Source organism: Microcaecilia unicolor, chromosome 4 (genome assembly GCF_901765095.1).
Source record: "Microcaecilia unicolor chromosome 4, aMicUni1.1, whole genome shotgun sequence".
NCBI lineage: Eukaryota > Metazoa > Chordata > Amphibia > Gymnophiona > Siphonopidae > Microcaecilia > Microcaecilia unicolor.
Window position 1 is genome coordinate 75,003,667 of NC_044034.1, and position 27,650 is coordinate 75,031,316.

Sequence of the window (27,650 nt, forward strand, 5' to 3'; positions counted from 1 at the left end):
ACATCGCTCGCCATGTTCGTGCCGGCCCTGACGTCTGAAGAGCACGATTTACAGAGCCCCGCTGCTGATCTGCGCTTGCCACAACGTGAACAGCGCTTAACAACCTCTGCAGCCATTGCCGAAAACGGCGGAAAATTTCAAAATGGCAGATTCGCGCCAAAAACGCCCCGATCGCGGGCCCTCCCCGGAGGAGCTACAAGACACTCTTATCTCAACAGACCGAGTCCCAGAGCTCTGGTCACGCTGCACAGACAGAAGATAGCCTCAGAATCACAGCGCTAAGAAGAGTGTCGCGTTTTTTTTTTTTAACGCTGTGAGGAAAGTTAGAGGCAACAGCTACAGAGGCACTCCGGAGGTCCAGAAGAGTGGGAAGGGCAGGGAAAGGATAGTTTTGTAACAGCCTAATTAAAGAAGGGAGATGGGGAGGAAGTGGGGGAGGGACCCAGGACACCAGAGTTTAGCACCCCAGAGCCTGGAGAGGAAAAACTGCTCTCTTCCTAGCCTCTATACTGGATTCCCCAGGCACAGCAGGGTAATTTTTTTTTAAGTAGAGAAAGAGAGAGACTAATGGGCTCACCTTCTACTGCCTGCTGGAGACTGAGAAAATACTGAGGCTAGGGTCACATGGTTAGGGCTCTTATTGGCTCTCTAGAGTCAGAAGTTTCTCAGTCTCTACCTGCTAGAAGGCATGCACAACCCATCAAGCCAACCCTGGGCCGGTCCGGAGGGGCGCTAAGGAATTCCAGATCATAGCCGCCTGATAAGGAAAGGATGATGTCAATAATTTACAAATTTTAATCTGACCTGTTGTGTCAGTGCTGCTGTGATCCGGTCCTTGCACCCATTCCTGCTGCAAAGCCTTTTTAAGTAGGTGGGTGGAAATGCTGCTGTTTCATGGTCCTGTATGTTAAGACCAAACTACATGGTACACTTTTCTTTGCAATCATCAGAAGTATGGGTACCGTGTGGCCCAATGTGACAGAGCTGTGCAGAGTTATATGAGTCATCAACATATAGAAAGAGGAACATTGGGGAGATCAAGTGAACAAGGCAAGAGAGTAAACAAGGGGATGTAAACAGAGAGGAGCAAGAACAATTGGAAGGAAGCATAACAGACAATAAAACAAGGGCAAATAAATAGGGAAGAGCATAAAGAATGGGAAGGAGGGGAGGAGACAGCAAGAGGGTGCAATAAGTGGGAGAGAGAGAAATCACCGTGAAAGAGAGATAAAGTAAAGGAGAAAGGAATACAACAGCAGACCTGAGATGTGAGTGAACAGTGCTTTCCTTTTGTGATCCAGATAGGAAGTTCATGAATGGTAAAGGAACACCCATCACTTTAAAAGCAAGTGAAATGTAACCTTAGTTTGTACCATATTTACTGTAAGGTGTTTAAACTAATATCAATGTCTAACTCTATTACCCCATATGATGTGATTAAAGCAAGGAATGATTGCCTTTTATTATATTACTAGTAAAAAAGGCCCGTTTCGGAGACCAATGAAACGGGCGCTAGCAAGGTTTTCATCTTACTGTGTATGTTTGAGAGGTTTGAGAGAGTGTGTGTGTGTGTGAGTGAGTTTGTTAGAGAGACTGAGTGAATGTGTGTGGGTTTGTTTGACATAGAGTGTGGCTGTGTGTGAGAATGAGAGTGAGAGTGTGTGGCTGGAACCCCCCTCCCCCTCTCCTTCCTTCTCCCCCCTGTTTTCCCTCCCCCCCCTTTCCCTGCTTCAATAGTATTTTTGTTTTTTATGACAGCCTTCCGCCATTTCCTTTCATGTTAGTCTCCCCTTCTTGCATCTACTTTAAGGTTTTTTTTTTCTTTCACGGAGGTGGGACTGTGTTTCGCCAGCGTTGTTCTTTATATTGCGCCTGGCCTCGTAACATCGCGGTAGTTTGCTGGAGAAATCAGTTTCTGTTATCTGCGCAGCTTCCCAACCCCCGTAAGATTGTAAAAAAAGCCATCACGTGGCGGCAGCGGCGCTGCTGTAGTCGCGCGGGACTCTGCTGCACTCCGCTTCTGCTTTGACGGCAGAGGCCGGTCCTTTACTGCTGCTGTTGCAGTAGCCCGCTGTAGTCTGGCTCAGTGTCGCGTTGATCAGGTGATCAGCGCGCGTAGTAACGGGTGTGCGATGTCGTTCGTTGCTCCGCCCTCGACGTCATCGCGTTTTGACGCGAGGGCACTGTGATCTTGCAACTACAAATTTGGAACGTTGGAGGTGCGTTTTATATAGAGAGATGATGATTATGTAAGTCAGAAGATAGTTTGGGTCATGGATTCCAAGAAAAAGGTTTGAAACCTTTACATGTTACATAATCAGACTAAGGAGGAGATAAGAACTGGAAAATTGGAAGGAGCTGAACAGACAGAAGGTCAGTGAACAAAGACTGCTTTTGTTATGTATGTTACTTTTTAATGCTGAAAGAACTCTGTTTTTAGAACATTGGCATTTATCTATTCTTTTAAAGTAGATGAAAAAGTAAACACATTTTATAGATACTAGTAGAGAATTTCAGAAAGCCACCTTCTCAGAGATGATCTCTTAGCACCTCCTCCAGTGGGAGAAAGTCTCCCAATATATAAAACAGATTAATAGACAGAATCTATCTGTATGTACTCTGTGGAAAAGCACCTGTAATTCTTCTACTCTTAAACAACTCATTACTTTAATATGCATACAGACACTGAAAAGAGTATAAGAATAGTTTAAGATACAAAATATTCAAGTCAGCTACAAAATTTCCATTCCTCTTCTAATCTGATTCCAGGTCCATCATGCTATGCCTCATTACTAAAAACATTGTATGAAAGACTATCACTTCCCCAGACAAAGGCATTCATCAGCCTCAACATCTCTTGATCAAATCCAGGGGACATCTGGAAATATATTAAAGTTATATGGATCTAAGGGTTTTTTTTTTTTTGAGATATGGGTCTAGGAATAATATAAAGCAAATAATTGCAAAATCCATCATAAATGTTTGATTTCACAATTTCATACCTACCTTTTAAAGAACGTTTACAAAAATGGCTGACTACCAATTGCTATACTTATATTCAGAAGTATCTTGAAGACTAAAGTGAATAATTGGACCTATTTTCAGTCATTGTAAATAGAACTTTCAATTCTTCTCTAGTGGCATTCTAGAGTACTACTCACCCATTGGCCAGTTGTCATATACATGCTTAGCAATGTCTGCTGCTGAATCATTGGGTGAAAACAGGAACTCCTTTGTCTTCCCACTTACTAAGATGAGACGCAAATTTATCTGTAAAATAAAAATCAGATTTTAAAATAGCAGCAAATAAGGGCCTTTTTTGTTACTTGTTAAGTATCACAAACAGAATACCATTAGTGAAATTATTAGCGAGAAAGGTAGGTTCTGTAAAGTTAAAAAATATCTCAAATATTGTTACTTTAACTAGTCATACAAGCTATGGTCTTCACCATCTCCATGAGAACAAGTGTGAGGATTGAGGATTGCAGGAATTAATGTGATTTACATTGTTCTCAACATTTGGATAATTCTAAGATATGCAAGTTCGACTACCAACATAGTACATTCAGGGTGGAATTAGTATGCGCTAAATGCTAAGAAGCCCATTTTATACCTATGGGCTTCTTAGCATTTACTGCGTGCTAATTCTGTTAGCGTGAGCTAAGCTTTATTAAAGGGGCTTCTTACTTCATTTGGCCCTGATCCATGCTTATAAGGTATAAAAAATATCAAGTAACCATATGCATGTAATAGTAGTTATTGAATCTATATCTAAAACACTGTAGATATGTGCTATTACTTATTTCTAAAGTGCTACAAGACGTGTAGTGCTGCACATCCTTGAAGAAAGACAGTGTATCAAACTCTTAAATAAGCAAACATTAGATGGTCCCTGCTTTGTGAAGCCTCAGACCATCTTTTTGGCTAGACAGGTCAAACAAACCAATCTTCAACCACAGAGTTTGGGGCAGGGCTGCTGGTAGTGGGGCGGGGGAAGTTATCAAGATGCGGTAAACGTTGGGCCTTTACTACGGTCTGATTTATCATGGGAGTCAGCGACTAGAAGTGCCACAGGTTATTGACTCCCACAGTAACTGAATATCCCTGGCTAAGTAACCGGACAATGTTTTCTTCATCTTTAGACTAGCATTGAGACTGGTTTTTGGTGTCTATATTTTGTATCTGGTTTTGGTCTTGGAAATACTTCTTCCATAGAGTGGCTGATTGATTTTCATGATTTTAGCTTAATACTCGTAATTCTGTAATACTGTATATGATTAACAACAAAATTGAAAAAAAAGTATCTGAATAACCCTGCTTGTAAAACCTTGAAAACAGCACTATCCTACCGTTCTGGGAACATCGGGCCACAAAGTTGTGGCCTGATGCTCCCAGGCCACAACCTGAAGGGGCTGACTGTGGTTATCGATCCCTTGATACAGGAACCCTGATCCACACATTCCAAAAGACCCCTTCTCCTGAGGATCCCCACTCCTAGTGAGACTTCTCTAATCGGCACCCCACCCCCAAGCATTCCTCCCACTGGTCCCCTCCGACCCCACCAGCATGTCCATGGAGGTCCATTGGGTCCTGGGGCAGGAGCAATCCCCAGTTACTCCGGTCCTTACTGGCACTGGGTTCAAAATGGTGCCAGTAACCCTACAATGGTAGTCTCATTGTACTACTGTTAGGGGTCACCAGCGACATTTTGAACCCAGCCCTCTGGGGCACTAGGGATGTGTGTCAGTAGATGGCAGGAGGCAAGGGGGGGGGGGGGACAATGGGAGGAATGCTTGTAGGGCCCTAATGGGGCTTTAATGGAAGTGGGGTCTTTGGTAGAGGGTGTCATTGATTGAGGGACTGACAGCACAGGCATCGGGACACACCACTTTGCAGCTATTTTTACAGCTATAATGCTGCCATGCTATGGTATTTACAAACTAAAGATCTGCTTTACATATATTTGCATGTTTTGTATCTCTTTACGTACCCTCCCCCTTCCTGGGCGACTTAACTAATGCTGTGTTATGGCACTGCAACTTGCCTTACAGTCTTTGTTGAGAGGCAAATAAGGTGTGGTACAGCTATAATACAGACTGATAACTATCTCCCCTCTCAATGTTGGGCAAATTTTGGTGGGATCATTGGCCTTGTAATCCTTTCCATTCTGCTGCCTATGTGTAAAAGATCACCACAATGTGTCCTCTATGTCTATATATGGAAACATTTTAGAGTCCCTGGCTCCTAGTCTGACCTTTTTTTTTTTTTGTCAGTCTTGGGCAGGTGGCATCTCCTGTGATTTTGGAGGGAAGGACAGCCCTGCAAGCAGGGGCAAGGGGTCTTCTTTCCTCCAAAGGAGTCTGAGGAAGCAGGAGAGGCTGTAGGTGCCCAAACGGAGCTTAGGCACAGCCTGGGGTGCAGTTTTCTTGATAGCCAACTAAGGTCACCTAAAACTACAAGCTTTACACAAGGAAGAAATGGAGAGCAGATTCAACGGAATTATGGCTGGACAGATTAGCCTGAAGGATCCAGGCACAGAGGAATCATGAAATGGTTTTCCCTTTTCCTCTTGCGTCCTGCATTCATTTGTGTACCAAGGGTTTATTTATTTTTATTTTTTTAATGTTCTGCTATATCATCCCCTGCCTGGCCTCTGGAACTGCATTTTGTCCCAGTCTACGTTTGTTTTATATTGCTGATTTTTTTTTTTTAAGAAAACATTTGTTAACAGCTATGAAGTACTCTCAAACAGCGGTATACCACATCATCGAAACAGAATAAAATACATGCCCACAAGAGTGTCTCATTGTGGTTAATGAGACTTAACCACTCAGGTATATTCCTTTTATATAATGGAAAATCCCTGTGATGTAGTGGATGGGACCTATCTCCCAGATGCATCCCTCACCTCTCAGACTAAAGGTATACTTTTTGAAAATTTTTATGTTTTAATATTTGCCCTCCTAAGGAAGACAGCATTCTTCAACTTTGGAAGTCCACCCTGGAGATACACGGTTACAAGTTCTTGAGCTGAAGGAACATTCAGCACACTATACACTGGTGGTGCCTGTTTAAGGTAACAGATTATTGGAATGAGTTTATTTTTGCAGCAGCATTATTGCAAAAGGCGACCAAGGGGTCCTTTTACTAAGCTCTGTTAATGCACTTAATGGCCCTTTTACTAAGCTGTGGCAAAAAGTGGCCTGCAGCAGTGTAAGTGCACACCGGGCCAGTTTTTACCACATCCTGGAAAAAGGGTCTTTTTTTTAAGGGGCCGGAAAATGAACATGTGGCAAACTATAAACCGGCGCACATCCATTTTCGGCCTGAGACCTTACCGCAACCCACTGACTTCGTGGTAAGGTCTCACGCACTACCCGAGTGGTAGGCACACGCCCACTGCCATTTACCACCACACGGTAGAAAATATTTTGTACTGTTTACTTTCGGTGCACACCAAATTCAGAATTACTGCCCGGGGCACGCAGTAGCTGGGTAATGCAGATTTGGCGCACACTGGATGCACATAGGCCCTTATGCGCCTTTGCAAAAGGGCCCCTAATGCAGCAAAATGTGGAGTACTTAGAAATCATGCTAAATAATTTTTGTAAAACTTCTTGAGGGAGAGAGTATGTGTTCCTGTGAGTGCATCTACATTACTGAACGCTAACTGCTTAGCGCATGGATACTGCATACGCACTTACCACCACCCATTTGTGGTGTAAGAGCTCAAGTGGCAAGGCAACCTTAACGTATGGCCATTAATAAAAAATATAGAAAAAAAAACACAGCTTAGCAAAAAATGGACCCCTAAGAGAAGAGTGAGCTCCCCAAACTGGGACCCACAAGGTATATACAAGGAGAAGAAAACACCAGAAGAGTACTTCAGGTCCAAGGAGATTGAAACTCTCTCTGTATCTTGGTATTTTGGTTATTTATACCACCTATTAATTTATCTTGAAAAAATGTTTTCTACACTGTAAATACTTTATTTGTGGGGATCACCAACAAAGGTGTTTTTAATCTATAACCCAGGTGCCTGCTTGTCTCCTTTTTTGAATTTTTGAGCATTTCTCATTTCAGCTTTGGCCTTGAGCTTCAATTCCCTCTATCCAACTGCACGGGCAAAGTTTGTGTATTTTACCTTCTGTTTTGAGTTAGTTTAGTTTATTCAGGCTTGCTATACCGCCTTTGCTGACTCAGCAGATCAAAGAAGTTTACAAAAAAAAAACTTAAAAACAGGTCAAGAAACCAGAGAGAAACTACAATGTTTATACGAAAAGGCAGAAAAACCATTCACACAAACTACAAATTGAGGAAGGCCTTGAAATAGGGCAAGAAAGAAGAGGGAAAGAGGGGAAGGGAGAGAAGAGGAAGGGGAAGGTACTCCTGGAAAATGGTTGGTGAAAAGAGGGTTAGAGAAACGGAAAACCCGATTAGGTGATGTCAAAAGCTAATTTAAAAAGCCAGGTCATCCCTTTGTTCTTTCACATAGGACCGCAGGGCTAATCTAACCCCCTCGTGAGAGGACGGCTACATATACTTGACAAAAACAGAGTCCATGAGAACATATTTCTAGAGAAGTGATTATGATTTCAAAGCAGCAAAAAATAAGTTTAAGCTACACCAGTATACAATTTAATAAGTACAGCTGATCGTCTTTGGATGTATGGTACTTGCAGTTAAACACATATGCAACAAAGCTGTTACACAATAAGAGACACCGCTGAAAGCCTGTAATACTTTACTTCAAAGCGTTGACATAGGGCTTCTCAACTCTCTCCAGGAACTCTACAGCTAGTCGGGTTTTCACTAGGAATACGCACGGCATAAATTTGCACACACCAGAAATCCAGTATATGCTAATTTTTTATGCCATGCATATTCAAGTTAGATATCTTGACAATTCAACAGGCAGTGGAGTCCCCCTGGATAGGGGGGCTGAGAGAATCCCTACTTTAACATATTTTTTTATTTTGTTAACGCTTTATAGTGAAGCATCAAGGATCCGCTTTTGCTTTCTTAATTGAAAGAAGTATTGCAGGCTCCATTGTAGTGAGCAGCAGCAGTTCTACTGCATGCTGAGCACTGTTGGCCAACTAACCAGCCTGATGGGTTGAATGCCCTTTGGTGCTTTTGCAGGGATTTTTCTTATTAGGGCCAATGGAAAAATGAAAAATAATTCTCTGAAAGAGGCTGATTCTTAAAAAGTTTCTTCCTTTTTAATATCTTTATTACAGATTTGAAATCTGCCTTCTTACAGCAGGTGGCCGTGACTCTTCTAGCCGGATACTTTAAAACAGAAAATACACCTGCTTCTTGGCTTTGTGGTTTCCTCTCTACCTCCCTCTTAGTTGTAATACATTGATTATGGTTTCTATTTCTTTGAGTGTGCCTTCTTTGCTGTCAGAATCTAGTCTGGGACCCTTTTACTAAGGTGCGCTGAAAAATGGTTTGCGGTAGTGTAGGCGCGGGTTTTGGGCATGCGCCGATCCATTTTTCAGCGCGCCTGTAAAAAAAGGCCTTTCTCAAATTTTTTCCGAAAATGGACGTGCGACAAAATCAGAATTGCCACACGTCCATTTTGGGTCTGCAACCTTACCGCCTGCCATTGACCTAGCAGTAAAGACTCACATGGTAAAAAATTAAATTACAAGAGCAACGCGGTAGCCGGGCGGTAACTCCATTTTGGCACGCGTTGGGAATGCGCAGACGCTTACGTGGCATAGTAAAAGGGCCCCCTTGTTAAGATATGTGTGTCCAGGGTGGTGCTTGCACAGGGCTCTGATCAGCTGGAAAGAGTTTTGCTTTCCTTCACTACTCTCACCATTCTGACTGTAGTTAAGTTGGAAGACGTTTCAAAAATATGAACCGCAGAATACACAACCACTAGCATCAAGGACTAGAAAAGCCAGTTTAGTTTTCAGGATATTCTGAATGAATATTCCTCACATATAGTTGTGTGCACTTGACAGAACCAGGTTATTCTGCATTCTTGAGGATCCTGAGAATCAGACCCACTGGTGGCCCTCAAGGGCCAGAGCTGGCATCTTTTCTGTAACCACAAACAGCTTCTCAGCAAAGAAAGAACATTCCGATTGAAAAAGGGAGCTCAAATGTTTGCCAGCTCTGCTGCATTAATCTCCCAAATGTCTACTTAGCATGAGAAAGGATACAGAGGAGACAATCTAATGAAATACATAACCTGCCAAAGACAGAACCATTTGGCAAAAAAGAAAAAAATCCTGCAGCAAATCAAAGAGGCTAGAAAATGCAAATGAAAGTACTCATAGGCAAGAATAAAAAATGAATTTTATCATGTCAATTTTCCATTGACCCAAATTCTGAGCTGATGCATGTTATATGTTTCATGCTGAAAAACACTGGGTGCAGCAAGGAAACAGAGTGGCCTGCACATTACAACAAGACAAGTTTTGCTCTTCCAAGTCATGTCACCCTCACCATGTGACCTTCCCTCTGCAACAGGATACTGCAGAGCTATGCTAAACCTTTCAGTACTGTTATGCTTATAAATCATGGGACATGTACACAGGATCTCTAAGGCAGTGATAGGGAGAGTAGGTGGCATGGATGAGCAGACTGGATAGGCCATACGGTCTTTATCTGCCTACATTTTTCTGTTTCTATGACACTTTTCCTGCTGCCTATCAAGGTGTTATTTTAAATTTGCCCATATAGATTTTGTAGGTGATTACAGAAGCAAATATAGCTCACTCACATTCACATAGCAAGACCTTTCTCCTATATCTTAACAGTATATATCAGCAGAGAACATGTTACATACTACAGAACAGAACCATAGCAAGATGCTCCATTATAAATTTGCAGCTAGTAAAGTTTTAAAATAATATTAATGAAGTAGACCATTTGTTGCAGTAGACAGTTAATATCCAGAGTTAATTGAAATGCATTATTTATTTTATGAAAAATGAGCTTCATATCTCATATCCCTCTGCACACTGCTGACACACTTAGAGGCATAATCGAACAGGCTGCCCACGTTTTCCTGAGGGAGTCCTTGCAGGACGTCCCCACGAAGGGGCGGGAAAACCGGATTATCGAAACAAGATGGGCGTCCATCTTTTGTTTCGATAATACGGTCGGGTACGCACAAATCTCAACATTTAGGTCGACCTAAGAGATAGTCGTCCCCGGTTTTCGGCGATAATGGAAACCGAGGCCGCCTATCTCAAAAACGACCAAATCCAACTCATTTGGTCGTGGGAGGAGCCAGCATTCGTAGTGCACTGGTCCCCCTGACATGCCAAGACACCAACCGGGCACCCTAGGGGGCACTGCAGTGGACTAACTGATGCACTAACTGAACGGGAAAAGCCCTTCCCTTACTGATCCCTTAGCGATACAGAAAGGAACGGGCATGCATGAAGGAAATCGCATGCAAATTAGCTGCTTGCTCATTTGTACACGATTTCCTTCCTAAGGAGTGGAAGCCAGTGCAGAGCAGCCAAGCTGCGAGTATAATAGCCGTCCACAACCTTAAAAAAACACAACTCCAGGTGAAAACGTCCAAGTGCTCGTCAGGGACGTCTTTTTTTTTTTTTTAGTATGGGGGAAGGACGTCCAAGTGTTAGGCACCTTCGCTATGCCTCTGTCCCTGCAACAGGCAATTGAGGACGTCCAAAATGTGGATGTTTCTGTGAGAAGGACGTCCATGCTTTTGCTATGCCTCCGACACCCCCTTTATTTATTTATTTGGATTTTGGATCACAAGTAGCAGCAGTGGGATTTGAACTGGCCACCTCTGGATTGCAAGATCAGTGCTCTAACCACTAGACAACTCCTCTAACTCCACTCCCTTGAAATTTGGCTGTCCCTGTGGGGGGGGGGGGGGGGGCAGTTCAGGATGTCCAAAATGTTTGAAAGAAGGGCGCCCACGCCCTCTGTGTCCCCATCCCTCCCCCCCTGACCCTGGGGTGGGTGCAGGAAAGAGGAAGAAAGAAGGGGGAGCTTCTCTCCCCTATCCCAAAGTACTGCATCTCGTTCTTCCCCTCCCCAGATCCAGCTTTTTCCCAATCTCCCTTCCCCTCATGTGTCCAGTCTTTCTCTCCCCCTCCCCTCTCCTCCCCCAGTGGGTCCAGCTTCTGCCCTCCTTTCTCTTCATCCTTGCTCTCACTTCCTCCTTCCCCTTTGGTCCAGCATAGCTCTCCCTTCTCTCCACCCTTTTCCCCTTCCCTTGTGGTCTGGCATTGCATTGCTCTCCCTCCTCTCTTCCCACCCAGTCCCCTTCCCCTGTGGTCTGGCCTTACATCTCTCTCCCTCTTCTCTCCACCCACCATTCCCTTCTCCTGTGGTCTGGCATTGCTTTCTTCACTCCCCTTTCCCCTTCCCCTGTGGTCTGGAATCACACTCCCTCCTCTCCACCCCCTTCCGGTCTGGCATCACATTTTCCTCACTCTACCCCTCTTTCCTTTTTCCTGTGGTCTCACATCGCTTTCCCTCCTATCTCCACCCCCTTCCCCTTCAGTCTGGCATTGCATCATCCTCTCTCGATCCCTCTTTCCCTTTGGTCTGGCATCACTTTCCCTCCTCTCTCCATCCTCGTCCCGCTCAGCAGATTTCCAAGCACCGCCGACAGCATCAGTGAGGTAAACGCTGCCTTCAGCCTGTCCAGGAAGCCTTCTCTGAACAGCTTCCCATGTAGGTGGGACTCTGTAAAGAGGTGGCTTCTGGGGATGGCCAAAAGCAGCGCTTACATAGATGATGCTGCCAGAGGCCTGGAAGTTAAGGTCTGCGGCTGGCGGGGGGGGGGGGGGGGGGGAGGAGGAGGGGGGTGAAGAAAGGAGGTAGAGCTATACCGCACCAGATGGGCAGATAGGGACACCCATTGCAGTACCATACCAGTCAGAGGGGGAAGAAGGAGAACCTATGGCAGCACCCCTTTATGATCTGCACCCAGGATGGACTGCCTCCACCACCTCGTGCTCGGTACACCACTATCATCAATATACCCAACAGAGTTGAATTATTTAACTGCAGCTCTGATATATTCATTTGTCTATACTGCTGTAGCATGTAATACAAGTTCAACTCTCTCCCCACACCAGAGCAAATAATATCTCAGTTAACATTGACAGAAATTTATTTTTTATAAAGAATGCGCAATTGAATTTTGATAGTAAGCATGTACATTGTCTTGGAATTCTGGAATAGAATCTGCCATACTAGAACACTATCCTAGAAAATTCATTTTCTGACAAGGTGATGCAAAACTTTCACAGCACTGTACATTTGGCATGAAAATAAACCTGACACATATAGAGGGGCATTTTCAAAAAGGACGTCCATGTTTTGATTTGGATGTCCTCACAAAACGTCCAGATCTAGGGGTGGGGAAACCCGTATTTTCAAAACAAGATAGATGTCCATCTTTCATTTCGAAAATACTGTCAGGGACGTCCAAATCCTTAAATTTGGTCATCCCTAGACTTGGTCGTTTCTGATTTTCGGCGATAATTGAAACCAAGGACATCCATCTCAGAAACGACCAAATGCAAGCAATTTGGTCGTGGGAGGAGCCAGCATTTCTAGTGCATGGTCGCCCTGACATGCCAGGACACCAACCGGGCACCCTAGGGGGCACTGCAGTGGACTTCATAAATAGCTCCCAGTTACACAGCTCCCTTACCTTGTGTGTTGAGCCCCCCCCAAAACCAACTACCCACAACTATACACCACTACCATAATCCTTATGGGTGAAGGGGGCACCTAGATGTGGGTACAGTGGGTTTGTGGTGGGTGTTGGAGGGCTCGCTGTTTCCTTCACAAACGTAACAGGTAGGGGGGGTATGGGGTTGGGTCCGCCTGCCTGAAGTGCTGCACCCACTAAAACTGTTCCAGGGACCTGCATATTGCTGTGATGGACCTGAGTATGACATATGAGGCTGGCACAGAGGCTGGCACAAAATATTTTTAAAGATTTTTCTGAGGGTGGGAGGGGGTTAGTGACCACTGGGGGAGTAACGGGAGGTCATCTGGTCATTTCGGGCACCTTTTTGTGCCTTGGTCATAAGAAAAACATGACCAGGTAAAGTCGTCCAAGTGTTCGTCAGGGACATCCTTGCTTCTTTCAACTATGGGTCAAGGACGTCCAAGTGTTAGGCACGCCCAAGTCCCGCCCTCACTACACCTCCGACACGCCCCCTTGAACTTTGGCCGTCCCTGCAACGGAGTGCAATTGGGGACGTCCAAAATCGGCTTTCGATTATACCGATTTGGATGACCATGTGAGAAGGAAATCCATCTTCCGATTTATGTTGAAAGATGAGCGTTCTTCTCTTGTGAAAATGAGACCATTGGTCTATGTTGAATGATCAAACTTTCTCTCTCTACAATTTTAATGCTATAAAGAGGGTAGAGTATTATTTATTTCATAAAATAAAGACATTTCATTTTATGGAGCTCAAAATCTAAAAGCCTAAAGCAATTACTCAAGACAGAGCATGACCACCTGTTTCTTTGGCAACAAGTTTTAAGGATTCTAAATTACAGCTTTCAGTGGCAGTTCACCCAGTCTGTTTATCATCATACCACATACCCATAAGCAAGCTCAACATACCTTATGCTAAATTACTATTTACTGTTCCAAGCTGCTTACTATACTCAAGATAGTCAGCATGAAATTTCAGAAATTAGTTTTAACTCTTAAGGATTTGCTGAACAAGATAGAAAGATGCTCTTGCCCTTTGCATTACTGAAAACTGTTCTTTTGAGATGTAAAAGAGTTTTCTAAGACCACTTTCTGGCAATTTGTGAAGTGTAGACATTTTCATGCTATTTCTGAAAGAGCAGTGTTAAGGTATTACCAGACAAATGCATGTGTCTTGTTAATAGAAAACCTTCTTCTACACTCAACCCCCCCCCCCCTCTTTTACACTTTAAGGCCCAAGTTACATAGAATGTTGAGAATGGAATTGAGACATCCAGATTGGGATGTGCTTAATTCTGGCGGCATTTTACAAAAGGCTCTGTTAACATAGCACCTTTTGTAAAACATATGTTAGAATGTTCAGAAATGCAAATATACATGTGGAAAAAAAATGAATGGCACAAATTCAAAATCTTCCATGTAGAAGTGGTGATTTTTACAACATTCATGCATAAGCAGTCCATTTTACATCCTATATTGAAGCCACAATTTTTATTTTCTTTAATTTTGGAGGTGAAAATAAACAGGGTGATTAAGGAGAATTACTGTCCCGTCCCGGGCTCTTACCTGGCGGCCCGCAGTCGCGGGCGGGAACCAGTGGCAGCCGCGGGGCCTGGGACGGCGAGGAGAAGCCGCCGACAGGGCCGGCGCTGCCGCGGGCTGCTCCGAGGCCAGCGATCCGCGGGAGCAAGCGCCGGCCTCGGAGAAGGAGACACGCCGGCCAAGATGGCGGCGCCGGCGTCGTCGGCCTCCTTGGAGGAACAGGACCAGCGAAGCAGCACCGCCCACTTGCGCCGGATTGGCGCATCGACGAGGAGACTCCGCCCGCCGGGCAGGTGGACCAATCCCGGCCTCCTCTGCCTGCCTGGGCCAAGGGGATTGGCTACAGCTGTTGGGAGATGAAGGACGGGCGGGGGATTTAAACCACGAAACGGAAGGGGTCCAGTGCTTCCGTTTCGTTCGTCAGAAGCCGACTCAGGGGATCGCGGAGCGTAGCCAACTCTGGAGACAGTGTTCCTCTTCAGCTAGCCGTCCTGCTAGCCCCCTTCAGCGACTGTGTCTGCAGCTAGCCGTCCTTGCTAGCCAACTCTGGAGACAGTGTTCCTCTTCAGCTAGCCGTCCTGCTAGCCCCCTTCAGAGACTGTGTCTTGTTCAGCTAGCCGTCCTTGCTAGCCAACTCCAGAGACAGTGTTCCTCTGCAGCTAGCCGTCCTGCTAGCCCCCGTCAGAGACTGTGTCTTCAGCTAGCCGTCCTTGCTAGCCAACTCCGGAGACAGTGTTCCTCTTCAGCTAGCCGTCCTGCTAGCCCCCCTTCCGAGACAGTGGCTGGTTAGCCGTCCTGCTAGCCGTCATTCAGAGACTGTGACTCTCGCTAGTCGTCCGGCTAGCGCTCTTCCATAGACTACCACGTGCTGGCCGCTCTTGCCAGCCTTTCTCCAGCGACTGTTCCCTCTCGGAGTACTAGCCGCCTTTGCTAGTCCTCCCTTAAAGACTGCGTACTGACTACCAGCCAGGTCAGCCGTCACCCCGCGGTTCCGGCAGTCCTGCTGGCCGCCTGCAGCTGAGGGCTCAACCCTCGGTGAACGGCGGTCGCCGCGGGTGAAGATTCGGGGTGCTCGGCTGTCCTCTGGGGCCTTGCGGGGCCTTAGGGAACCTGAGGGCTCACCAACAGAAAAACAGTAGAAACAGGACAATTATTCCCTTAATTCCTCATGTAAAACCCTAGCCTCTAAGCTGGTGCAAAACCTGATGGAGAAATTTTCCCATATACAGGGTACATTTTTTGGTTCACTCAATGTCTCCACCTCCACACAAAACAGAGGCTTTATAAAATTGTTTTTTATACATATACGAGATCTACATGTGTAAATTCCAGTATTTACAAATGGAGATCAATGTTCTAATTTTTGCCATACTAGGTCAGAGCAATGGTCCATCTAGCCCAGTATCCTGCTTCCAACAGTGGCCAAGCCAGGTCACAAGTACCTGGCAAAAACCCAAATAGTGGCAACATTCCATGCTACCAATCCCAAGGCAAGCAGTGGCTTCCCCAAAGTCTCTCTCAATGGTACACTATACGTTTCCTCCAGGAACATAAGAACAACCATATTAGGTCAAACCAATACAGAACTATTTCACACTGCACATTTGCACTGTAGAGTATATGTGTAATTATATGGCATGGCTTAGCCATAGTCATATTGGACCAGATTCAATAAATCGTGGCCAGCACTATTCTATAAAGGGCGCTTTGGGTTCAGCGCCCTTTATAGATTAGTGCATAGTGCCAATTCCTGTGCCCAAATTTGTGCACCAGGATTTGCTACTGCTGAAACCTGGTGTAATTCCTGGCACCCAATTTGGGTGTGTATTCATGTTGTTCTATAACACTGCATGCAAATTTCCAGAACGTCCCTGACTCGCCCATGCCCCTTCCATAGCCACACCCCCTTTTGAATTGCATGCTATGGGATTTGGGTGCACAGTTTTAAAGAACAGTGTGCAGAAAGATGTGCATGCAAATCCAAATTAGTGCAAATTATCAATAACTGTCAGCACCCAATTGATGTTAATTGGCTCGTTACCCAATTTAATTGTGCATGCATCTCAGGATCACGTTCAAATTTGGGCACACATCCTCCAGCAATGAGTTCCAGAGCTTAACTATTCTTTGAGTATAAAAAATATTTTGTCCTATTTGTTTTAAAAGTATTTCCAATGAATTTCACTGTGTGACCTGGTCATTAACCTCTTTAGTCTTTCTTGATATGGGAGCAGTTCTAATTCCTTTATCATTTTGGCCGCTCTTCTTTGAGCTTTTTCTTATTCCACTGTATATTTGAGATATAGCAACCAGAAATTAACACAATACTTAAGATGAGGGTCGCATCATGGAGTGTTACAGGGGAATAATATTTTTGGTCTTAGTTTGCATCCCTTTCCTAATAATTCCTAGCATCCTGTTTGCTTTTTTGGCCACCGCCACAAACTGGGCAGAAGATTTCAGCTTATTGTCTACAATGACACCTAGGTCTTTTTCTTGAGTGTTGGCCTCTAAAGTTTTATGTCAAACTGTACACCACCTTGGGTGAATTCTTCATAAAGATAGTTAATAAATAAAATGGGGCCTGTTGTATAACTTGTATTAATACATGTTTTTGGAAATCTAGCCCATCACCTATACATGGCATGGGAACTTCTCAACACTTAAATCTTTAAAACCCCCCAAAGAATACTGCAGTCTCTAACGTTCAAGCAGACTAAAAGAGGCAATAAGATGCTGTCAAACACTGTACTTCATTGTAAAACAAGGTCAGGATAAGAAAAGCTTACCGAATAGAAACTATCATTAATACTGAACAGTTACTAGTCATGAATGAAACACAAGGGCCCTGATATTTGGACAGCAGGAATTAGACCGGTTAACTCTGATGAACTCAGAAATTCAATGCCGGGGCCCTATCCAGCCACCAGCATTGAATTTCCGGGGTTATTTGGCACTGCAAAGATAGCCGGCTAAGCTCTAGCTGCCAAAAACAGACCCACGTAAATAGAAGGTCCATTTGGCTGCTAAGTCAGTCGGTGAAAATCAACAGTAACTGGCTATATCACATGACAAAGCTGGTGACCGAGCTAGCTGCTAACCAGGGAGATAGCTGGTTATCTGCCATTCCTGCCCAGTTAAATACTTTTGAATATCGGGCGGAAGATGTTTTATGAGAGGATAAAAGTTTTTTTTTTTTTTTTTTTTTTTTTTGCAAAAGGGTAAATTGTGCCATTCTATCCCCTTGGCTTATCAGGAAACAAGAATAGGCTGATATGAATGTTTAGGATGGAATTATGAATCCCAGTTTCCTAAGCAATGAGCAGTAATGTTCAACTGAACACTGCGATGATGTACATCAGTACATTCACAGTAGAAAAAAATATTCCAAAATATATTAGAAATATTGTAAACTGTGGGCTTTAGATGCACATATCACTTATCTTGCAAAGGCTAACGTCTAGAAAATGCCAAATCTGTTACTTTCAGCCGTGATACTGCATCCATTAGCATTCTAGTATGCAGTAACATCTCTGTAATCACTTTTCAAGATTCCACTGCTACTAATAAATAGTCCAAGAACAACAGAACTTGATTTTCAGGCACTACACTTGATCTTGCACAAAAGGCAGAGAAGTGCTGCAAAACTTGATATTCACGAGCAATTTTGGATTTTTGAACTGAAAATTATAAACTGGCACTGAGGAAACACATAGCATACATAGTACACAAAAAGACAATCATCCATCATTTAGATAATGTGACATTTTGCAAAAGCAACGTTGTACTATTACACTGCAGCAATTTTATATACTGCTTATTAATTTTATATACATCACTGTAGAATCAAAAGCCCTGATTTTGTATCACCTTATTATATTATTTCCTACATAAATTCTGCTGGATTATTTAGTTACAATTTAAAAGAATGTAATTGTAACACCACCTCCATATGGATGCTGGTATTGAAGAAGAAGATGAGATGTACCAATGTGTTTCAACTAAAAATGTTTTGCAGGCTGAAATTTGAATATCTCCTGTTATCACTACCTCTTACTCCAAGAGCTCAGGTATTACTGAAACCCTATAATTCCCATTTCTTTCTAAGGGGCCAAGTTTACTAAAGCGTGTTAACTTACAAGTTAATGGCATTTTGTGTTGGGGGAGGAACTCGGCAAGAATGGGTGTGGACAGCATACTGCACTTAGTATGGAGTACATACAGCACAAATGCCCCAATGCTCAGAAGTAAACATGGGCGATACAGGCCATTAGTGCTGAACTAGCACCTGCATTAGTAAGTTCAGAATGCTGAAACGCTTTGGCACGGGAACTGAGTGTGCCAGAGATTAGCATATGTGTTAACAAACTATGTAAGCCACATTGAGCCTGCAAATAGGTGGGATACAAATGCAATAAAATAAATAAAATAAAATAAATAGCACGCTAATGTACATAAGAATAGCCATAATGTGTCAGACCAATGGTCCACCTAGCCCAGTATCCTGTTTCCAGCAGTGGCCAAGCTAGGTCACAAGTACCTGGCAGAAACCCAAGTAGTAGCAACATTCCATGCTACCAATCCCAGGACAAGCTGTGGCTTCCCCCCATGTCCATCTCAATAACAAACTATGGACGTTTCCTCCAGGAACTTGTCCAAACCTTTTTTTAAAACCAGATACATTAACCACCATTACTATATCTTGCAGCAAAATGTTCCAAAGTTTAACTATTCATTGAGTGAAATATAGTTCTTCCTATTTGTTTTAAAAGTATTTCTGTGTGACTTCACTGAATGTCTCCTAGTCTTTGTACTTTCTGAAAGAGTAATAAAATAAATTCACTTCTACTCGATGGACCCTTGGTCTTTTCTCAGTGTGGCATTACTTATGTACTCAATCTACATCACTCAGGATTTTGTAGACCTCAATCATATCTCCACCCAGCCATCTCTTTTCCAAGCTGAAGAGCCCTAACCTCTTTAGCCTTTGCTCATAGAAGAGGAATTCCATCCCCTTTAGCATTTTGGTCGCTCTTCCTTGAACATTTTTTTATTTCACTATCTTTCTTAAAATACAGCAATCAGAACTGAACGCAATTCTCTAGATAAGATCTTATTTACCAACAAACGCATGTTAACGAGGTCATTTCCTACTCCCTCCCAATGCTCAGACAGCAGAGTACAAAACAAAGTTGCCTTACCACTGTAAAAAAAATCACGCCAGTTTGGAGCAGGTGTTAGGGGTTTTAAAGCGATGATTTTTCATGATTTTCCCTTTAAAACCTGATGTTTTTTTAATACAATTTAGAGCCCGTACAGGCCCCTAAGCGCCAGTAGTGAGAAACAAATGTGCATGAGTCTGAGCAAACCCCATTGGTGCCCATTTCCTGTTTTTAAACATAAGCCTTCCAATTAAAAACTTTTTTTTTTTTTTTTTTAAAGCTTATATTAAAAAGCAAAGAAAACAGACGCCAATGTGTGCTTCACATTCAGGCTTTGCCTGGCACATTCACACAGGAGCTAGGCTTACTGTGAAACTCTTCTACTCATGCGCCCCTCCTTGCTTTTGCTTTAACAGAGCAATATAATTTGCATACTATTTCCTTTGTACATTGGCAAGCTAATTTTCTGCACTGTTGGCTTAACGCAGCAGTTCTGGGCATCAGTGCAACAGGTAGCACAAGTTCACTTAGAATCATTCACTAGGAGGCACTAAGTGCTGCCACTCTAGCTATGACCAAACTTAACGTGCTCTAATGAATATTTCTGTGCGGGAACAACAGTTGCTGCTCTGCCTTTGAATTCACCTTGTGTTAAGCTTTGTTAAGGTGTGGTACATGCAGAACTCAACACACTTTAGTAAAAGGGCCTCCAAGAGGACCTTTTTCTAAAATACACTGGATTTTGCAGTTACCACAGCTTAACACAGGAAATTATTGTATGGTAGCTGCAAATCTAAAGCAGCAACTATTAGAGGTGTTCCGTGCATTCTGTTAAAAAGGTCACATGTTAAAAATACCAGGTAATATGGGGTACCAAAACTGGTGGTAGCGTGGAAGCACTTAATGCTTCTTATTTTGGAAGCTGTAAGTGGGCCCACACTAAAAGCAAAATTGCCATTAGCATGCGGTATTTGCCATGCACTACCTGCAAAATGCTGGGAACACCCTTTCTCTGCCTATACCCTGCACTTAACTGCTAAAATACAGCAAAACCCATTAAGGTTGTTGTGCGCTAGCAGTTATTGTGTGGTAAATTGCACCTTAAATAGTAAAAAGGCCCCTTAGATCCCTCAACATGCCCATGATACAGTGGTCTGCAAGGTACTCAGACTACCTTTACTTTGGAACGTCTTTGAACTTACATCAAAAAGGTGTAAATATATAGTGAAGGCTAACAGCAGCAGTGCTGTCTCAAGATAATAAATATTTTACTGCTGTGCTGATCTTCTCTTGAACAATTTTCATCCCAAACCAAAAGGCACCTATTTTGATCAGAACTGACAGAAAATATTTCTGTCTGCCTTTGATACTTATAGTCAGGGCACTATGTTATAAGATCAATGTAGCCAACAGCCACAGCCTCTGCTGGAATGTCGACTTTTCCATTAAGCTGTACATACAAGACAAGGCTGACTTTAGAAAGATTTCCCCCACCCCCAAAAATCCTACAAAAGCCATCTTACATTTGAGTCAATAAGGGAAGGGAATTTTTCTCTTTGAAAACAAGTATATTTTATGTGCTTATAAAGTAAAGGCATTTCCTTTGCTTTCTTTGGCGTTAATTCATGCTTAACGTAAGGTAAACCTTACCCTGTATAAGAGGCAATTATTTGAACAGTTTGTATTTGTCAACTCCATGCAGCCAGTGCTCATGCAGGTCACCACAGAGAAAAAAAGCAGCCCAGAAACCAGTAAAAGGAGGGCCATTCAGCAGTGGTATGAGCAGGCAGGCCCCTAGCTGAGACCAGACTGGCACAGAGGAGAGTGATGGCATTTCCAAGAGAGGCTGTGGGGCTACATGGAGGGCATAGGCCTGCTGGAAGAACTTATGGTGTCGGAGCTGAGTAACGGCAGCATCCTGGGAAGATGCCATGCCCACCTACCATTTTATGACAAGCTCTTTAGTCACATGTAATTTTCAGTTTAAAGAAGGATCTGTGTAGAAATTTCATGACACCCAGTTTAACAGAAAAAAATATAGGTATGACTATTAACCAATGGCAGGGCAACTTCCAAAAAGATTAATATCAGTCAATGGCAGGGCAGCTATAAAAGTGTTTGATGACATAACAGTGTGCTCTAACTTCCATCAGATTACAATCAGTGGGATGATTATGGGGAGTGGCAAGTTTCCCCTCCCCCATCAAAAAAGGGATTTCATTTGTCATGCCAAAATCAGCCCCAGACATACCATGAAAATATCTAGGTGCTGCCTGCGTCTGTGTATGCTGGAAGAAGGAAAAAGCGACAGAACCAAAATCAGCCCATATAAGGATCAGTCCAGACTCATGGGATATGTAAAAGCAATCCTTAAGTAGGGCGGGAGTGAGATACTACCAAGGAGAGAACTTTAGTGCTAAAAAAACCTTTCGCACCCAAATCCAAACGATGGTGTTTCGAAAGGTATAAGAAGCCCATATAGCTGAGCGGCAAATCCCCTGCAAAAGAAAAAGCATGAGAGGCATGAGAAGAAGCCCATATAGCCGAGCGAAAAACCCCATGCAAAGAAATAGCACGAGAGGGATGAGAAGAAGCTCATATAGATGAGAAACAAATCCCCTGCAAAGAAATAGCCTGAGACTCTGCGAAGGATGAACCAAGAGAGTGAGTAGAATGAGCCTTAACATTCAAAGTAGTCTTCCCTGCAAGCAAATAAGCTGCGGAAATAGTGTCCTTTAACCAACATGCCACTAGAAGACACTTCTTAGAGCCTGAGAACAAAACAGAGATGGTCAGAATGCCAGAAATCATTGGTAGATTTTAAATACCTCATAAGAGACCTTGTCACATCCAAAAGAAGCAGTGAAGCATAATCCTCACTGTAATCCTCCTGAAAAGACAGAAGGAAAATTGTTTGATTGAGGTGAAAAGACAAAACCACTTTCAGAAGAAAGGAAGGAACCATGCAGATGGAAACCCTAGATTGAGAAATCTGCAGAAAGGGATCTCTTCAAGACAATGCCTGGAGCTCAGACACTCTTATACTTGAAGAAATGACCACTAGGAATACAGTCTTTAAAGTAAGGTCTTTGATAGTAGCCTTAGAAAGAGGCTCAAAGGGAACTCTCTGCAAAGCTTTGAGAACCAAATTAAGATACCATTGAGGACAACGTCTTTAGAGAGGGGGGGCGGAGATGCATCACCCCCCCCAGAGAAAACGTACCAAATCAGAATCAGCTGCAGTAGAAGAGCGCTGCATTCATCCTCACTAACAAGCCAAGGCTGCCACCTGAACATTCAAAGACGTCGTGGGCTAAACTCTGTTTTAAGCCATCTTGAAGGAAAGACAATGTCCGGTAAGGAAGCCTGCAGGAAAGAAAGAAACGCCCCGTTGTTTCACCCAACTCTCAAAGGTTCTCCAAACTCTAGCATAGGCCGTGAACGTGGATCTTTCCGAGCTTGCCACAAGGTAGCTATTATGTCCTCTGCATAACCTTTCCTCCTCAGGCAAGCCCTTTCAAGAGCCACAACAGAATGGGAGAACTCCACTTTGTAACCTCATGGCAATATTGCCAAGACTCAATGCTATAAGGCCAGATGGGTGCACTCTGCATGGAACATGGAGAGGCATCCTAACAATAAGAAACCTGAGGATGGAACCCAGATCCCAGCGGGGGGGGGGGGGGGGGGGGGGGGGGGGGGAGGGCAGGAGGCCTTGGCAGACTTGAAGTTTAAAGCCAAGCGCGGTCACACAGCCTGAAAGGCGGCTTGTCTTTGAAGGGGAACCCTAAAGTGAGACTTGCCTGGTGTGGTAGTACTGAGGCATGGGAAAAATAAAATGAGAATGAGAGGACTGAAGAGAATCCATAGGCTTGTCCTCTGGCAATCCGTGAGACTTGAAGTCCCTAGGGCAGTAACCAACTTCCCTAGCTTACCTCCCAATCAAAGTTTACCTCTAAAGGGTAATTTACAAAATGTGACTGCAAAACGACATCAATTGTCCAATACAGCAGCCAGTGCCATCTTCATGCCGAGAGTGGCAAGAATTGGCTGGCGTGCTATGCAGTAGAACTGGCTGACTTAGCAGTGCATGCAAGCTACTATTGTGGCTGAGAGCCAGAACGAGATAGTGGACAGACTATGACTGCATGACCATTGTGTGCTATTGAGGGCCTGCTGCAATGGGACTTGAAGCAGCAACCTGTAGATCTGTGTACCATAAAGACAGCCCTGAACCCAGAAGCAGCTCTGGAACCTCGCAAGCTGTCCACAAGAAAAAAAAGGTGCAAAAATGCAATAAAAGTATTCAGAGACACCACAACACAGCTAGTGGTGCCGCTGATACTGTGGTGGCTGGAGCTGGCATGCACGATTTATCGCCAGTGTCAGCAGACAATCCCAGAGAACAAGGCTGCTGAGGCAGATCTACATAGCCCACCTATAGCATAGTAGCGTATTTTGAGCTGCCCCAGCCACGAAAAGAGCTGCTTGCCATCACAAGCTGTATAGGAGAGCGAAGAAAAATATGTCCCATAGCAAATATATCCAAACCAACAATGTACCTGCGACCTTCAGGTAGCAAGCCAGCCACCTGTCAGAATAAACTATTGTGCTGCTGAAAGCACTGTAAGCACTGCACCTGGAGAAAAATAAAATCCAACCATGGCAGCCCTGAGGTGCCATGGTTACCCTGGAGACCAGGAGAGAGGTGAACCTGAAAAAAATCCCAACTGGGTTGCATGGCACAGCTACTACTCCCATGGCCTCCATGAAGGCCAGGAGACACAGGAACAGGCCACCAACCACAGAGAAGGACCAAACCAGAGGGCAAACCTGCTCCAGACCCTTGGCGCCAAGGTTTCCAAATCTGCCCCCTCATGAAGTTCCCTTGACAAGATGCCAAAAATGAACACCCCAGTAGGAGAGCAGAGAACAGTGTGCCCTGCCACCTCGACAGGACCATCCTTCCCCATCCACAAGCAATGCGGACAGCCTAGCCACCATAACAACTACAAAATGCACCAGGGCAATGCTAACCGCTCCAGAAAAGACTACGAAAAGGGAGAAAAGTCCTGTTACTGCCCTGGCTACCCCAGAGGATCACTAAAGTGCCAGCACAACAGCAAAGAGGCGCATAGGGCCCTGAATACGCTTGGCTGTAGGCAAGCACCTGGAACACTTCACCATCTGCAATAGAGACAGAATCTCACCCCATGCATTGCAAGTAAGACCGAGAAAGCAGGTTCCTGAGAAAAAACAAACAGTTCTCAGCAGCACAGGTATACTACACCTAAAGGTAAAGAGGAAGCCCAGACCAGATGCATTCCACGTATTTGCAAAGGTGGAAAGAACAGAAAATGACAGCCAGCATGGTTAAAAGGTGAAGTAAAAGAGGCTATTACAGCCACAAGATTGCCCTTCAAAGAATGGAAAAAGGATCCAAATGAAGAAAATAAGAAGCATCATAAGCACTAGCAAGTCAGATGCAAAGCATTAATAAAGAAGGTTAAAAAGAGAATATGAACAGAAACTTGCCGCAGAGGCTAAAACTCATAGTAACAACTTTTTCAGGTACATGAGAAGCAGAAAGCATGCGAGGGAATCTTTGGGACCGTTAGATCACGAAGGAGCAAAAGGGGTGCTCAGGGAGGACAAGACCATAGTGGAGAAACTGAATAAATTCTTTGCTTCAGTCTTTAAGGAAGACTATGCAAGAGACTGCCTGTACTGGAAATGTTTTTCAAGGGTGATGATTAAGAGGAACTGAAAGAAATCTCAGTGAACTTGGAAGATGTACTGAGCCAAACTGCAAATTACAGAGCAGTAAATCACCTGGATCGGATAGCATATATCCTAGGGTACTCAAAGAACTCAAGCATGAAATTGCTGATCTGCTGTTAGTAATAAGTAACCTGTCGTTAAAATTGTCCGTAGTACCTGGAGATTGGAGGGTGGCCAATGTGATGCCGATTTTTAAAAAGGGTTCCAAGGAGGATCTGGGAAATTACAGACCAGTAAGCCTGACGTCACTGCCGGGCCAAATAGTGGAAACTATTATAAAGAATAAAATTACAGAACACAGACAAATATGGCTTAATGGGACAGAGTCAGCATGGGTTCAGCCGAATGTCTTGCCTCACCAATTTTGCTTCATTTCTTTGAAGGTGTGAATAAACATGTGGATAAAGGTGAGCTGGTTGATGTAGTGTATATAGATTTTCAGAAAGCTTTGGATAAAGTCCCTCATGAGAGACTCCTGAGAAAAATAAAGAGTTATGGGATAGGAGGCAAGGTTCTGGTGTGGATTAGGAATTGGTTTTTGGATAGAAAAACAGAGGGTAGGGTTACACGGTCATTTCTCTGAATGAATGAGGGTGAACAGTGGAGCGCTGCAGGAATCAGTACTGGGATTGGTGCTATTTAACATATTTATAAACGATATGGAAATCGGAACGAGTGAGGTGATTATATTTGCAGATGATACAAAACTATTCAAGGATGTTAAAACAGATGCGGACTGTGAAATATTTCAGGAAGACCTTAGGAAATTGGAAGATTGGGAAACCAAATGGCAGATGAAATGTAATATGGATAAATGCAAGGTGATGCACATTGGAAAGAATAATCCAAATTATAGTTACCTGATGCTAGGTCAGCATTCAAGAAAAAGGTCTAGGTGTCTTAGATAATACGCTGAAATCTTCTGCTCAATGTGCAGCGGTGGCCAAAAAAGCAAACAGGATGCTAGGAATTATTAGGAAAAGGATGGTGAATAAGACCAAAAATACTATAATGCCTCTGTATTGCTCCAAAAACAAATAGGAGGAAATATTTTTTTCACTCAACTAATACTTAAGTTCTTGAACTCTTTGCCGGAGGATAGCATATCTGGGTTTAAAAAATGTTTGGACAACTTCCTGGAGGAAAAGTCCATAGTCTGCTACTGAGACAGACATGGGGAAGCAACTGCTTGTCCTGGGATCTGTATCATGGAATGTTGCCACGATTTGGGTTTCTGCTAAGTACTTGTGACCTGGCTTAGCCACTGTTGGAAACAGAATACTGGGCTAAAAAGGACCAATGGTCTGATCCAGTGAGGCAACTCTTTTGTTCTTATGTCCCATAGACCCAGAGAATCAGAGGCTGAGAAGCTGCAACAGACATATGCAGACCCTGCCCAGCCCAGCCCAGGAGCTGAAGGAATGAAAACTGCAGGAGGTACCCTTGCCACCAGCACGGTGAATCAAGTGAAATGGAGCAGCAGGAGGAAAACATCCAGGCAGAGCTGCAGGCTCAACCACTACTGGAAAATATGTCAAAGAGACCGAAAGAGCACCTGCACAACAAGAAGTGAACCACGAAAGAAAAATGTGCCCCTGCAAGATGGCTGCGGCAGGCTGAAGAGAATCAGAGGTCCTGCACAGAAAAATAGTGCACTTCCCAGCAATGGTCAAAGAACGAGCCCCCCCAGTGTTGGGAGAACCCACTAACATAACCCCAACGCTGTCAATTGCTACAGTCCACACGAACAGTGCTGTACAGCCTCAGGCTCCCTAGGCAGAATAAGAAACCAACCACGAAATCAGAGTGAAAGCCTTGGCCACATAAGGGAACAATTACCCCAGTGCTGAAATCGCAGGAGCCAGCCTCTGTCAGGGAACCATCCAGCTGCCTGAAGCAGGACCCACACTCTCTCCCAATACAGCCACAGCCTCAATGAAAGGGGCTAGAAAAGTGCCATAAAAGTGCCAGTTCCCTCCCAGCTGTGAGGAAGGAGACTGGAGAGAACTGGCATCGCCAGATGTATCCCCTAAAGTTGGCACCGCATAGCCAATACACCCTCAAGCTCTACTAAACTAGGAGACCCAGAACAGTAGATGATCCTCGATGAAGCAGGAGCTTGTGAAACACCGTCCATCTGCCTGCTGGAGATACAGAATACTGACTGGCCAAGAAGCATTCTGTCCTTTAAGACAGTGCAGTTCAGTGCTCTCTGTCTCCAGTGTACTTGAATGTAACTCACCTTGAGCTACTACTGAAAAAAAAAAAAAAATCTGCTGCTGATGCAAAGGAACTAATGTTCTTGGGGGGGGGGGGGGGGGGGGGGGGAGAACTTCAACTTCTGCCATTCTTCACTTCTCCCAGGATCCCACTGTACTTCTTTCTTGATTCCATAATTGCAGTATCTTTTGGTGCATCCAAATAGTAGGAATTCAATTTGGGCCTAAAGTTTAAGTTCAATAACCCCTTTCAACTAA

General features: G+C 44.0%; 1 protein-coding gene across 1 annotated transcript in view; it reads right to left on the minus strand.

Annotated features, from left to right (window-relative positions):
• The window catches only part of UBL3 (ubiquitin like 3), a 227,857-nt gene that overhangs the window by 52,465 nt on the left and 147,742 nt on the right, over nucleotides 1–27,650 (minus strand). The window contains exon 2 of the mRNA XM_030200355.1: nucleotides 3,162–3,270. Coding sequence (XP_030056215.1) covers nucleotides 3,162–3,270 — 109 coding nt within the window. The remainder of the gene's footprint in view (nucleotides 1–3,161; nucleotides 3,271–27,650) is intronic.